Source organism: Amphiura filiformis, chromosome 20, assembly GCF_039555335.1.
Source record: "Amphiura filiformis chromosome 20, Afil_fr2py, whole genome shotgun sequence".
Lineage (NCBI taxonomy): Eukaryota > Metazoa > Echinodermata > Ophiuroidea > Amphilepidida > Amphiuridae > Amphiura > Amphiura filiformis.
This window is the reverse complement of record NC_092647.1, coordinates 6,255,163-6,268,064: the sequence shown is the minus strand read 5'-3', so window position 1 is coordinate 6,268,064 and position 12,902 is coordinate 6,255,163. Positions and strand designations below refer to the sequence as shown.

The 12,902-nt window shown below is 37.2% G+C and overlaps 2 protein-coding genes across 3 annotated transcripts in view; one reads left to right on the top strand and one right to left on the bottom strand.

Annotated features, from left to right (window-relative positions):
- The window catches only part of LOC140141785 (uncharacterized), a 251,222-nt gene that overhangs the window by 33,813 nt on the left and 204,507 nt on the right, over window positions 1-12,902 (bottom strand). The gene's annotated exons all lie outside the window — the stretch shown is intronic.
- Window positions 678-2,132, top strand: LOC140142929 (uncharacterized). Its single transcript, XM_072164956.1, has 2 exons — window positions 678-1,673; window positions 1,806-2,132. Exons 1-2 carry the CDS (start codon window positions 678-680, stop codon window positions 2,115-2,117), a joined length of 1,308 nt encoding a protein of 435 aa, XP_072021057.1. The 3' UTR covers window positions 2,118-2,132.

The following is a 12,902-nucleotide window of genomic DNA, read 5'->3' as shown; positions in this document are numbered from 1 at the left end:
CTAATTAAATATAGGCTTAACGACGACTATCTTCAGTAGATAGCATTAGTTGTGTTTCACAATGTCATTGTGTGTATGGAAGGGTGCGTGTAGGGGTGCGTGCAGGGGTGCACGCGTATGTGCGAGTCATTGTGTAGTTGATATAAGGTAATGCACGAAGGCCTATATATTTATTATGATATTCATCTCTTCATAGAGTGAACTGAACTGAACTGCAATGTGGGTGTATGTGGGGTGGGGGGGTATTGTTGTAGTAAGCCTATATACGATCATATTTAAATTGGGAAGTATAACACATGTTTCTGTGTTTAATTTGCATGCGTTTCTGTGTATAAATGAAATTCATAATGTTTATAGGTAAGTTAATTGAAAAAAATAAAATAAAATAAAATACTTCGATGTCCAAATGAAATAAACTCCCATGATAGTATGATAACGGAAAGTTCCGTGAAATAAGAATTTGCATTATAATGTGTTTTAGTGTTTCAGGAGTGCAGATCATGCCACCAATTCGATATCAAACACGTAACTCAATTGAATGTCGAATAAGGCGGCACAATTGGCGTGTGCGAATCAATATTGCAGTAAGTTCTGCTTGAGCACACAGGCAGTCTCTACTCGCATACAGCACTGGCTATATCACAACGTATACGTATGTCATTTGTGTCTATTTCAACATGGCAACTAATGAGTTGAATCCGCGTCAAGTACGCACTGTATATCTAATCACATATAGCCGCGCAGACGTGACGCAATTTCCAACGCGTACCTCATTCAGCAACGCAGTACTGGCTGCGTTTGCTCGCACACCCTCGCAAGTTTTGCAATGGGTGTGTGCTCAAGAAGAGCACGCAGACGGTGGTTTGCATTATCATATGGCTATCAAATTGGATCGCCTTCAGCGGTGGTTACGAGTGAAACACAATCTGGAGGAGACGCACGAAATTGTGGTGCACTTTAGCTCAACCCATGTAAATTATTATACGGCGTGGCAGTACACTACCAAGGAGGATGTGGACTTTATACAATCATTAGACCACCCTGTCTTGGCCAACCCACCCAACACACAAGCCGCGCTGGAAGCTCTGACACAACAGGAGCCCGGACGCCGGAGGAAGCGGAAAGCACGACTTTCCAGCTATGAGGTTGGAGAGATAGCAGTAGATAACAACCTTAAAAATAGGCTGCAACTTTTAGCATTTGCAAACGCCCAGAAATTTAACGGCAAGACAGATCTGGCCGAATTCATACTAAATAGAGGCAAGAAAGTAGTAGACGAAGTCCTAACAACAGCATGGGAGATGGCTGGGTCAGAGGCGGCGCTTGAGAGAGCGAAATTAAGAAGAGTGGACATCCTTTCAGAAAGTTTGGAAGGAGAATGTGTTGATGGTTGTGGCCAGCAGTGGCTAGAGCAAGCACTCGACATCCTTCAAAGGAACCAAATTGATAAAGAAGAGTTCTGCGGAGCTGTAAAATATTTGTTGACAGAAGGCCGAGGCAAATATAGGAACATCATGATCACTGGGCCAACCAACTGCGGCAAAAGTTTCATGCTTCAACCTCTGACTACCATATATAGAGCTTTCGCTAATCCAGCTACCACCACCTACGCCTGGATTGGCGCAGCCGAGGCAGAGGTCATTTTGCTTAATGACTTTCGTTGGAATCAACAGGTTATTGAACTTTTATCGGGTATTCTGACACAATTGTAAAAATATTTAAACAACGGGAAAAGTAGCATCAAATCATAATTACAACAATTAGCTCAATTAACCATTTATGTCTTTTCTTGTATCTTTTTACAGATTATCGCATGGTCTGATTTTCTGCTACTGCTAGAGGGGGAATGCGTCCATTTGCCAGCGCCTAAGACCCACTACTCAAGGGATATCGAAATTGACTCGGATGTGCCGATTTTCTGCACCAGCAGCCAACCCATCCAATTGGTCAGAGGCGGAGCAGTCCAAGAGAGAGAGACGGCGATGATGACTGTTAGATGGAAGCATTTTGTGTTCAACAGCCAGATCCCTTCAACCCAACAGCGCAGGCTCAAACCCTGTGGTCGTTGCTTTGCAGCCCTTGTGTTGCCTAGGGATGACAACCCCCTGACCCAATAATCCTTACAAGAAATACAAAAGAACAAGAAAGAAAGAAAAAATATATAAAGAAAAAATAAAGAAATAAAGAAATATAAAAAGAAACAAAGAAATAAGAAATAAATAAATCAAAAAGAAAGAAAGAAAGAAAGAAATATAAAGAAACCAAAAATATATAAAGAAAAGATAAAGAAAGAACGAAAGAAGTATAAAAAGAAACAAAGAAATAAGAAAGAGAGAAAGAATGGAAGAAAGGAAGAAAAGAAAGAAAGAAAGAAAGAAAGAAAGAAAGAAAAGAAAGAAAGAAAGAAAGAAAGAAAGAAAGAAAGAAAGAAGGAAGGAAAGAAAGAAAGAAAGAAAGAAAGAAAGAAAGAAAGAAAGAAAGAAAGAAAGAAAGAAAAAAAGAAAGAAAGAAGAAATTTTGTATTTTGTTCATTCTATCATGCATTGATGTTTTCTTTAATTCTTCTTTCTTTCTTTATTTATTTCTTTCTTTCTTTCTTTCTTTCTTTCTTTCTTTCTTTAATTCTTTCTTTCTTTAATTCTTCTTTACTAAAGAAAGAAAAAGAATCACAGAAAATAATGAATCCTTAATTCAGCAATAATTCACGCAATGAATACACGAATGGTCAAAGGGTGTAAAGTGCAAACGCATTTATGGTAAACTGTGGTGTAAACTGCTACATTGAACAACGTGCATACTGAGCAGTTTGCCCCATGCATTTATATCAATATATACGTATAGATATTTATTTCAACTCAAAATGGCAAACTGTTGACAATATTCATAAATGTGATCAATGTGTCATTACTTTTGTATTCAAACATTGTAAATTGGTATAGCCAATGTAAACGAACGTTACGCTTCATGAGATACGGCCTAAATGAACCAAAATGTCGATTTTGGACCATTTTTGTCATTATGGTAAACTGTCACTTTGCCATTTCCACTATACAAATTTACACTTTCCCGATACTATAAAAACCAAAATGTGTTACTTCTGTTGCGAAATGGCAGCGTGGCGAAGTCGGTTAGTCGTCAGACTTATAACCTTTTGACTATTGATTGATTAAATGATCATGGTTCGAGTCCCACTGGTGATCTACTTTTTTTCTTTAAGTGTATTAAATTGTTGTTTTATTTTTTTGTGTGTGTGTCTCACCGCAAAAGCGTATTTTATTCGGAATAATTTTCAGAAATGAGTTGTTACATCATAATATTTCTGACTCGCTAATATTCAAAAATATTTTGATGCTGCAAAACATTTTAACATTTAGACATTATTTTAAAATTGTTTTTGTAGTGTTTTGTTCATATAAAACGTTTCATGACGTTTATGAAACCGGACATTTAAATCTTATTTAATCGTTTTTACTAAACCCAAAACCTTTTAATAACATGTTTATACGGTTTTATAACACGGTCTAGAATTTCAGCATAAAATAGTATTATAAGCTCAACGTGACATTAGGGCAAATACATATATACTGGCCTATTCCAGGTTACAAGTGACCCCTGTACTGGATTTTGGCATTTTACTTTGTATTTTATAGCTTTTATTTTTATTTTCATTTGTTTCGTTTAATTGGAAAAATGTTTTGCCAAATTCACTCAAAAATTACAATAACTAACAGAGAAACGGAGGTAGTCCGAAAATAAATGTTAAACCCTTCATGGAGGTGGCTGTTATTCCCTGGAATAACCAATTGGAAGCATGTATTAAAATGTGACAAAAGTCTTTAAGAAGGTACACTAAATGACCAGTTCCAGCCATATTGTTCCTAATGTTAATACTATGTCCATATTTAGCAATATGGAGTGAGGCAGTCAAATTAATTATTTCAGTACTTCACTCTTTGTCCACGGCTTGCGACTATTTGGAGAAGGCGATTCCTAATAGAAGATATGGTATTGTCAATTGTTTCTAGAGGGATAGTGTTAATGGTTCGAACAATTCTTGCTTGAAATTCACCGAATGATTCTTTGGTATATTGGTGGATAATTGCTTGTCTTCTAAGCTCTTCACTAACCAGGTTGAAAAAGTTTTCGATGGGGTTTATATCTGGACTTCTTGGAGGTATTGTCAACAACTGCGCATTTTGCGTTCTTCATCGCGGATCGGGCAATAGCACTGTTCTGTGACGGATCGCCGTCTTGCACAAAGAGATCAGTGTCTTTGTCAGCCACGCGAAAAGCTTCGCGGAAATGCCTTTCGATGAAGTCAGCAAAGAAAGCTCCTGTCATCTTCTGATATGGTTCACACAAAACAACTCCTTTACCGTGAGTGATGCCAACAATAAATCTCGCATAGTTTCCTCCAGTCCCTTCCTTTTTTCCTCGGGATGTGCAACCAAAGGCCAGTCCTTCCCCTTTCTGTCTGTAAATCCTTGTTTTCGGTGCTTTGGCTTGGTCCAAAGGGTTTGTCTTATGTGCGAATGACACTGCATCTAAATAAAAACCAACACCTTCACACCAAAATGTGGCTGGTCTCTTTAACATTTTCTTTGCATATATAACACGCTTTCTCAGATCTTCCAATGACAGTAGTCCTTTCTTTCGCGCTTGTCTAAATCTATATCCATTCCTGTGTAAAACATTAAGCACAGTTCGTTTGTTTATACTGGCTTCAGACAGTCCGCATACTTGCATGAGACGTGGAATAGTAAACGATCCTTCAGAAAGTCTTGTTTTCTTAACTTGACGTAGAATATGTCGCTCCATTGCAGGAGTTATCTTGCGGGTCTTCCTGACCTCCGTGCACGACGCTGTTTTGCAGTTAATTGTTTTCCATTCACGATTCGGAGAGCACTACTTGCTGAAATGTTGCATTCTTTCCCTATTTCACGGAAAGACATCTTCATGTGATTTCGCAGCAATTTCACATAGGCACGGGTTTCCGCGGATATTTCCCGTAGGTAGACCATATTGGTGAGATCAAGCAACACGTATGACACAAGTTTTAAATAACTTGAAAGATGTACATAGATAGGTCTATCATTGACCAATCAGAGAACACAATGGTTTGCCTACGCGACATTGCATTGAATTTCAAAAGTCTTAAATTATTTTGCATGAACACGTGTTGAATCATAGGACATACGAACTTATATAGGCCTAACATTGACCAATCAGAGAACGTCATTCAAGTGAAATGTTAAGACATGTCATGGTGCCAGTGTGTCTAGGCGGCATTTCATTGAATTTCAAAATCCTTCAACTCTACATAGGCTCTACAAATAGTGGTGTAGAAAGATAAATCAATAAACGTTATTTAGAAATGATGGGAAGACATTTCTACTTATTTCTGTTTTTAAATATAGCTTAATTACGCCCCTTAACAATTTTAATTGTTTTAATTTCAATTTCAATTTCAATTTCAATTTCAATTTCAATTTCAATTTCAATTTCAATTTCAATTTCAATTTTAATTTTAATTTTAATTTTAATTTTAATTTTAATTTTAATTCAAATTCAAATTCAAATTCAAATTCAATTTCAATTTCAATTTTAATTTTAAATTTAATTTTAAAAGATTTGATAACATTTCAGTATATAATATCATATTCAATCATTAACCGAATGTCTCTCCATCAGTCCAAGTTCTTATCACGCGATTTAACCCGTGTGCGCATTAAGCCATGCTATCTACTGAAGATAGCTATATTGGTATAGCCAATGGAAACGAACGTTACGCTTCATGAGATGCGGGCTAAAAACATAAAATGTCGATTTTGGACCATTTTTTCATTATGGCAAACTGCTACACTTTGCCGTTTCCAATATACAAGTTTACACTTTCCCCATACCTGACTACTATAAAAAAAAAACTTGTCAATTTCATTGCGAAATGGCAGCGTGGCCTAAGCGTATTGGTCCTCCGACTGATAACCTTTTGACTATTGATTGGTGTGAATGATCATGGTTCGAGTCCCACTGGTGATCTACTTTCTTCTCTTTAAGTGTATTCAATTGTTGTTTTCTTTTTTCTATTCTTTTTTTTTCTCACCGCAAAAGCGTATTTTATTATAAATAATATTCAGAAATTAGTTCGTTCGGATAGGTCTATACTCAGCAAACACAAGTTTTACAGAAAATATTGATATGTTAGGTTATACTATAAAGGGTACAAATGGTTTTAATAACATTCAAAAACATTTTGGAAAAGATACTGCAAAACATTGAAACATTGTAACATTTTCTTTGAATTGTATTTGTGGTGTTTTTGAGTTATGAGACGAAAATGAGATTTGGCTCAGTATCATACAGTAGAGTGCCATAATTACGAAAAGTGTGTAATTTAGCATAGGAGGTGATTTCAGTGACCATTCCTTAAACAACCCAACTTCTTTATCAACAATTTTATTGTGATTGAAAAGGATATTATATACTCCCAAATCGTGTGCAATATGAAGCTCATACAATATTTTGTTTTTGAGTTTATGGGACAAAAACGACATTTTAAAGCAGTTTAGAGGCATAATTTCAAACGTGCGTAGTTTAGCATAGGGGATGCTTTCAGTGACCACTCTCTAAATAATCCAATTTCTTTATCAACAATTTTGTTATGTTTCCAAAGCATATAATCCACTCTCAAATCGTGTGCAATGTGAAGCTCATACGACATTCCGTTTTTTAGTTATGACACAAAAACGAAATTTAGATGAAATATTTTGCAGTCGGTAGAGACAACCAACGAAAAATGTCTTGGAACGCTTGCGTGTAAATAACGGAAAACTGTCACCCCCTCTCCCCCGTTCAATGTTGAGAAATGCCAATGTCTTCAGCGGCTTCTCAATGTGTTCCAACATTGATTGATGGGGAGAGGGGAAGGGTAGATCATTGTTGTAGATGTCATGTTTGTTCCCAAACACTATATAAGTCATTTCCATGATCACAAGAAATTTTGCACGTAATTTCGACAGAGTGTGCCAAGCGTTCCAAGGACTTTTTTCGTAGGTTGTAGGTGAATTCAAATTTGCCATCAAACTGCATCATTTTATATATCAAATCAAAGCCCTTGAGTAAACAAAGCCAAAACTGAAAACCATTTTTCATAGCACTTTCCGTAGCAAAGTTACATCTTGTCAAAGATTGACTTTCATCAAAAAGTTTCAGCTAGCAAAATTCCCCAAAACGGCATTTCGGGGTGTTTCTAGATCTTAGTCTCATTATGATAGCAGCTTTTTTAATGGAACTGCTATCCAAATCCCTCTAAAATTCCATGTGCGAGTGACTTATCACCATAAAAAATCATATATTTGGGTCAAGTGAAGTATAGAAATATATATATATAGTAAATATGCATTGACATTGTCGGCGAATTTGGCTGACTAGCAAATGTGTTAACTAAGGTTTGCCTGGGTTACCTATAATGGGTGTCAGGACGTTTCGCCCCACACCAGTACATACCACTACCAGTTCGCCCCAATACACGTACATACCGCGACCAGTTCGCCCCAATACACGTACATACCACGACAAGTTCGCCACAATTGACTCACTGTGTAAACTGTAAAGTGCCGTGAATGCAGTGCATGCGGTCATATGGCCAATCAATACAACTTCCAATTGTTTGCATTTATATTCATGTATTATGGAATAATCAATACGACCTATTCATATAATAATAATTAATACGGTATTATAGTAAAAATTATAGTATTATTATTATTTTCTTATGATAACAATAAAAATAACTATCATTTTAATATTATTAATAGTACTAGTATATATTAATCATATCTTAATTATTATTATATTATTGAATCACTTTACATTGTGTTGTTTAATTTGTTTATTTACTGTAGGCCTATGTCTTTGTAAACAAATTTGACGGTGTTCTGTGAATTTTATGCCATTAAAATGTATTTTTGTATTTTATGAATTTGTCATGTTTTTACAATCCATTGTTCAGTAATTAATACAATTTGTATTTTCAGTAGACAGTATGCAGTGCTGTTTTTAAATAAATGTTGAGTATTTGTAACAATTTGGCTGGTGCTATAAACGTGTAATGCTATGAATTTGTTTAGAAACCCATGTGATTCAGCCCGAGATTCAGTTGAGCTGACTATGTTTATGTTATGAAAACATTTTATTTTTGATCATGTACTTTTCCATCCATATGGGTTTTTGTTACTTATCTATTTTATCGAGTATGTTTTTACGACCCCGAGAATTACGGGCCGTGTTTTGAAATTGTGACGTAGGCCTATATTGCATTGGGAGGCACGCGAAGAAGAAAAAAGTTGGGATTTTGTTTGCAAAACTGATTAAAGCCCAGTAGGCCTATTAATCACGATTTCGGTCAAATTTTAATTTGGTTATCCTTTGGCAAAATATTATTAGTAACGAGCTCCTTTACCCACATCCAAAGACCCATCCTTCTTTTTTTCACGCAAAAGGCAAATTTTTGCTCCCAAGACCATTTTGTGGGAAAAGTCCTATATGTTCAGATCTGCAGGCAGCCAAAAGATTTAAAGCCATATTATAACATTTGCTGAGGAAGACGCCCTCACTAAATTTTTAAAATTCCTTTTTTTTACACGATTAAATTGTACTTTATTAAACCAATATACCGTTCATAACACACAGTACGTCACGGCGCAATGGGACGGTGATATACATTAACAAAGGGTCGTACCACAACATGACCGAAGGAGTGGTACGTATTGGCGACATTTGCGCTGGTAGTAAATTCCAATTTTCTTTGCTTTGCCGTAGTTGTTCGGCTCAAAAATAAAAGGGGATATATCTGACAGTAAAAGCTAACATTTTATGGCAAAGAAATGCTAATCTATTTTGTTTGAAAATGTTATAATATTGCTTTAATGGTGTCATGCAGTGCATGCAGCATGCGTTTGAACGTACATACATTATTATATATCATCATGCATGGTACTGTATATACTTTTAATGTAGGAGTGGGATTTTTGACGCTCTAGGCATATAACGTTTAACAATAACACCCTCCACACCCTGCCCCGCCCACACGCCCCCACATACTGAAGCTCACCTTCATTCAGCAGTATAAACACACTGAAATAGGCCTACTAGAAGAATTGAGCTGAAATGGAAAATGTCACTTTTAGCACATAAATCTGAATTTGAGTTTTCTTTCTCCAATAATTCAAAATGGAAAATCTTTCCCAAATAATTTTGTTTCTTTGCTTGGTTAGCTATTCTCTATACAACCACACCCGGTATCCCCCCCCCCCACCCCCCACACACACACACAACACACATCGTCATGATCGGTCACCCATATACTCAAACTTGAAATTTGGCGCAGAAATGGAAAATCACTTTGACACTTTGACAAATGTTATTGAAATCTAAAACCAAAGAAAACAACAAGATATTTATTTTAATTTAAGACCAGAGGAAAAAGCTGAACTTCTGGTATGGAAGAATGGAGTTTCCAACATTAGGTCTACTCATGATATTAAATGGTGTCTTCCATGCATGCAGCATGTATTATAGACATTATTATATCTTCATGCATGGCAATGTATCCGGTAATGTATAGGCTACTTTTCATGCAAGAATGGGATTTCTGACGTTGTAGGCATACTAAACCTTTTAAAAACAACTATTTTTATACACCCCTCCACCCCAAGTTACACAACGCACACCTTCATGAACAGAATAAAAGAATTGAGCGCGGAATTGGAAAATGTTACTTTTATGCGGCGCATAAACCGAATGTGTTTTCTTTCCGCTATAATTCAAATGGAAAATATTTCCCATTTAATTCTTTTACAACATAATATAGGCCTAATACAATATTTCACACAAGAGATATTCAATTTATTTATTCTCTGAGAACAAACTTTTTCTTCTTCAATTTTGTTTTTACTTTAAAAATGTAACAAAAAGGGCGATAGCCTATTTAATGTTTAAAAATGTCAAAGCTTACATTGAACTCTGCCAAATTAATTATGTTTTTAAGATATTGGAGCTACCATGGGTAAAAAATCCAATTAATGGAACAATTTTGTGCCGGTGTGGCCCTTTGCTCTCTGCCGAGTAAGCCTCCTCCATTCAGTTCTGTCTGTTGCTTGCATCTTTGCTTCATGTGGGGTCATTCCCAAGTCCCTCTGAATTTGGTCCTTCCATCTGGTTGGTGGACGACCTGGTGGTCTTTTCTTGCTGAAGTCATTAGTGTAGGCTTGGTGGGGAAGCCGATGTAGAGGCATCCTGAAGATGTGCCCAGCCCATTTCAAACGTCCCAGGCAGATCACATCATTGATGGAGCAAGTGATGTTGAGACTCTGTCTGATGGAATTGTTGCGCATCTGAGGTGCCTCTGGAACTCCTGAACCAACACTGTTCCTCTCTCAGATGGTTATCTACAGTCTGTTGTATTCGGTTAAGAACCATCCTACAGAATACTTTTCCCGGGATTGACAAGAGGGTAATAGCTCTGTAGTTGGCTGGGTCCAGTTTGTCGCCCTTTTTGTATACAGGGGTTATTAGACCTTTACTCCAGTCTTCAGGGATTTTTCCTTCAGCCCAGGCAGTGTTGATGATCTTCAACAACATCTGCTTCATCATGGGTCCTCCTGTTTTCAACACTTCTGCTGAGATCTTATCCCAACCACACGCTTTGTTGTTTTTCAGCTTCTTGATGGCCTCTTCAACTTCATCTATTGAAAAGGGCAAACTTGTTGTAGCAGTGTTGACAGGCTCCGGGATGGAGTTAAGTATATTACAGTCCCTGGGGAATTCCGTATTCAGATGTTTACTGAAGTATTCCTCCCAGCATTTCATTACTTCCTCTGGGGCTGTTTAGAGAGTCCAGTATATGATAGGCCTACTTCTACCACTGATCATACATGGGTCCTATGAAGAGCATAAATAGAGAAAAAGTAAGGAGGAAGCCTTGACCTGACTAAAAAGTTTAGAGAGTCCAGTATATGATAGGCCTACTTCTACCACTGATCATACATGGGTCCTATGAAGACCATAAATAGAGAAAAAGTAAGGAGGAAGCCTTGATCAAGGCTAATTTCTTTACTGATTTCTAACAAACACCACCGTGAAACACCAAACCTATATATTATATTAATCATACTTATTTATGAAAAAGGGTGCAATCTGACTATTTTGATTTGTATATACTTGACTTACTTGACTTAAATGCACAGGCCGGTGTGGCCCTTTGCTCTCTGCCGAGTAAGCCTCCTCCATTCAGTTCTGTCTGTTGCTTGCATCTTTGCTTCATGTGGGGTCATTCCCAAGTCCCTCTGAATTTGGTCCTTCCATCTGGTTGGTGGACGACCTGGTGGTCTTTTCTTGCTGAAGTTATTAGTGTAGGCTTGGTGGGGAAGCCGATGTAGAGGCATCCTGAAGATGTGCCCAGCCCATTTCAAACGTCTCCGGCAGATAACATCATTGATGGAGCAAGTGATGTTGAGACTCTGTCTGATGGAATTGTTGCGCATCTGAGGTGCCTCTGGAACTCCTGAACCAACACTGTTCCTCTCTCAGATGGTTATCTACAGTCTGTTGTATTCGGTTAAGAACCATCCTACAGAATACTTTTCCCGGGATTGACAAGAGGGTAATAGCTCTGTAGTTGGCTGGGTCCAAAAACACTCTGCCAGTCCGAAACTGAAAACCACTGCGCTAGTCCGAATTTGCAAAACATGGCGCTATTCCGAATCTGAATTTAGGAAACACTGCGCTAGTCCGATATTCGGACTAGCGCCGTGTTTTTCAGATTCGGACCAGCGCTGTGATTTTCAGATTCGGACTACCGCTTTGGTTTTCTGCAGTTTCGGACTGACGGAGTGTTTTCCAGACTCGGACTAGCGCAGTGTATTTCGGACTAGGGGTGTGTCGGTCTACTGTCAGACTGTTAAAGTGTTTTTAGATTCGGACTAGCGGTGTGTCGGACTGTTGCAGTGGTGTTCAAATTTGCCAAATGCATCCATGGGTTTTATATCTTATTTTGTAGCCTGAAACTTGTATCTGAAAATGTTACTTTGCATAATTCTTGCATATATAATTAGAAAATAAGGCCTACCTGACAACATTGCATAACAAAATAAAAGAAAGTTGTTGCCAACGACTTGGTTTCGCTCCATTTTGACAGGCCATATTTTGGTAACCGAATATCCGATTAAAATAAAATTTTCAGTCTTGTATTAGGAGAAAATGGACTCACATATTTTAATCAGACAAAAATCTATATCCAATAGCGGTACCTTAAAGCTAGCATTATAAGTATCTCCTTAACTAATAACAAAAGGTGTCCACTGGTATCTTGGAGGCATTGTCTTTTTTAAAGACATTTCTTGTCATTATTATGTTTTGGATCTAATATTTTCACACATCAAGCACCCAGATTTGGAAGTTATACGAAGTGGTCCTTTGTTACCAAAAATAAATAGATGTTTGAATTGGTGAATTGGCTTAATGGTACCTTCGTTGCATATTTTAGTATGAATTCAATAAAATAAATACCGTAACCACTCGATGAACAATTAAGACAGGTATACTCGACTGACAAATTACATTGATTAACATTTTGAGCAAGTTTGAATGGGGTGAAACTGAGTTCGTCTTACTTGCAGAAAATCTAGAAAATTAAATTAGAGGAATTAATTATTTGCGGTCATAGGTATTTCGGGGGCAAAATTGTGATATAAAATTGGATCGATTGAGCCCATTGGTCGAGCATGGTACCAAGATTTTCAAAGCGCCATGCTGCCATGTAGCGTTTACTCAGAACAGCAATTTTATGTATTCGCACTCTGTCGTGTTCATAACGATATAATCATGATATTCGGAATAATTAT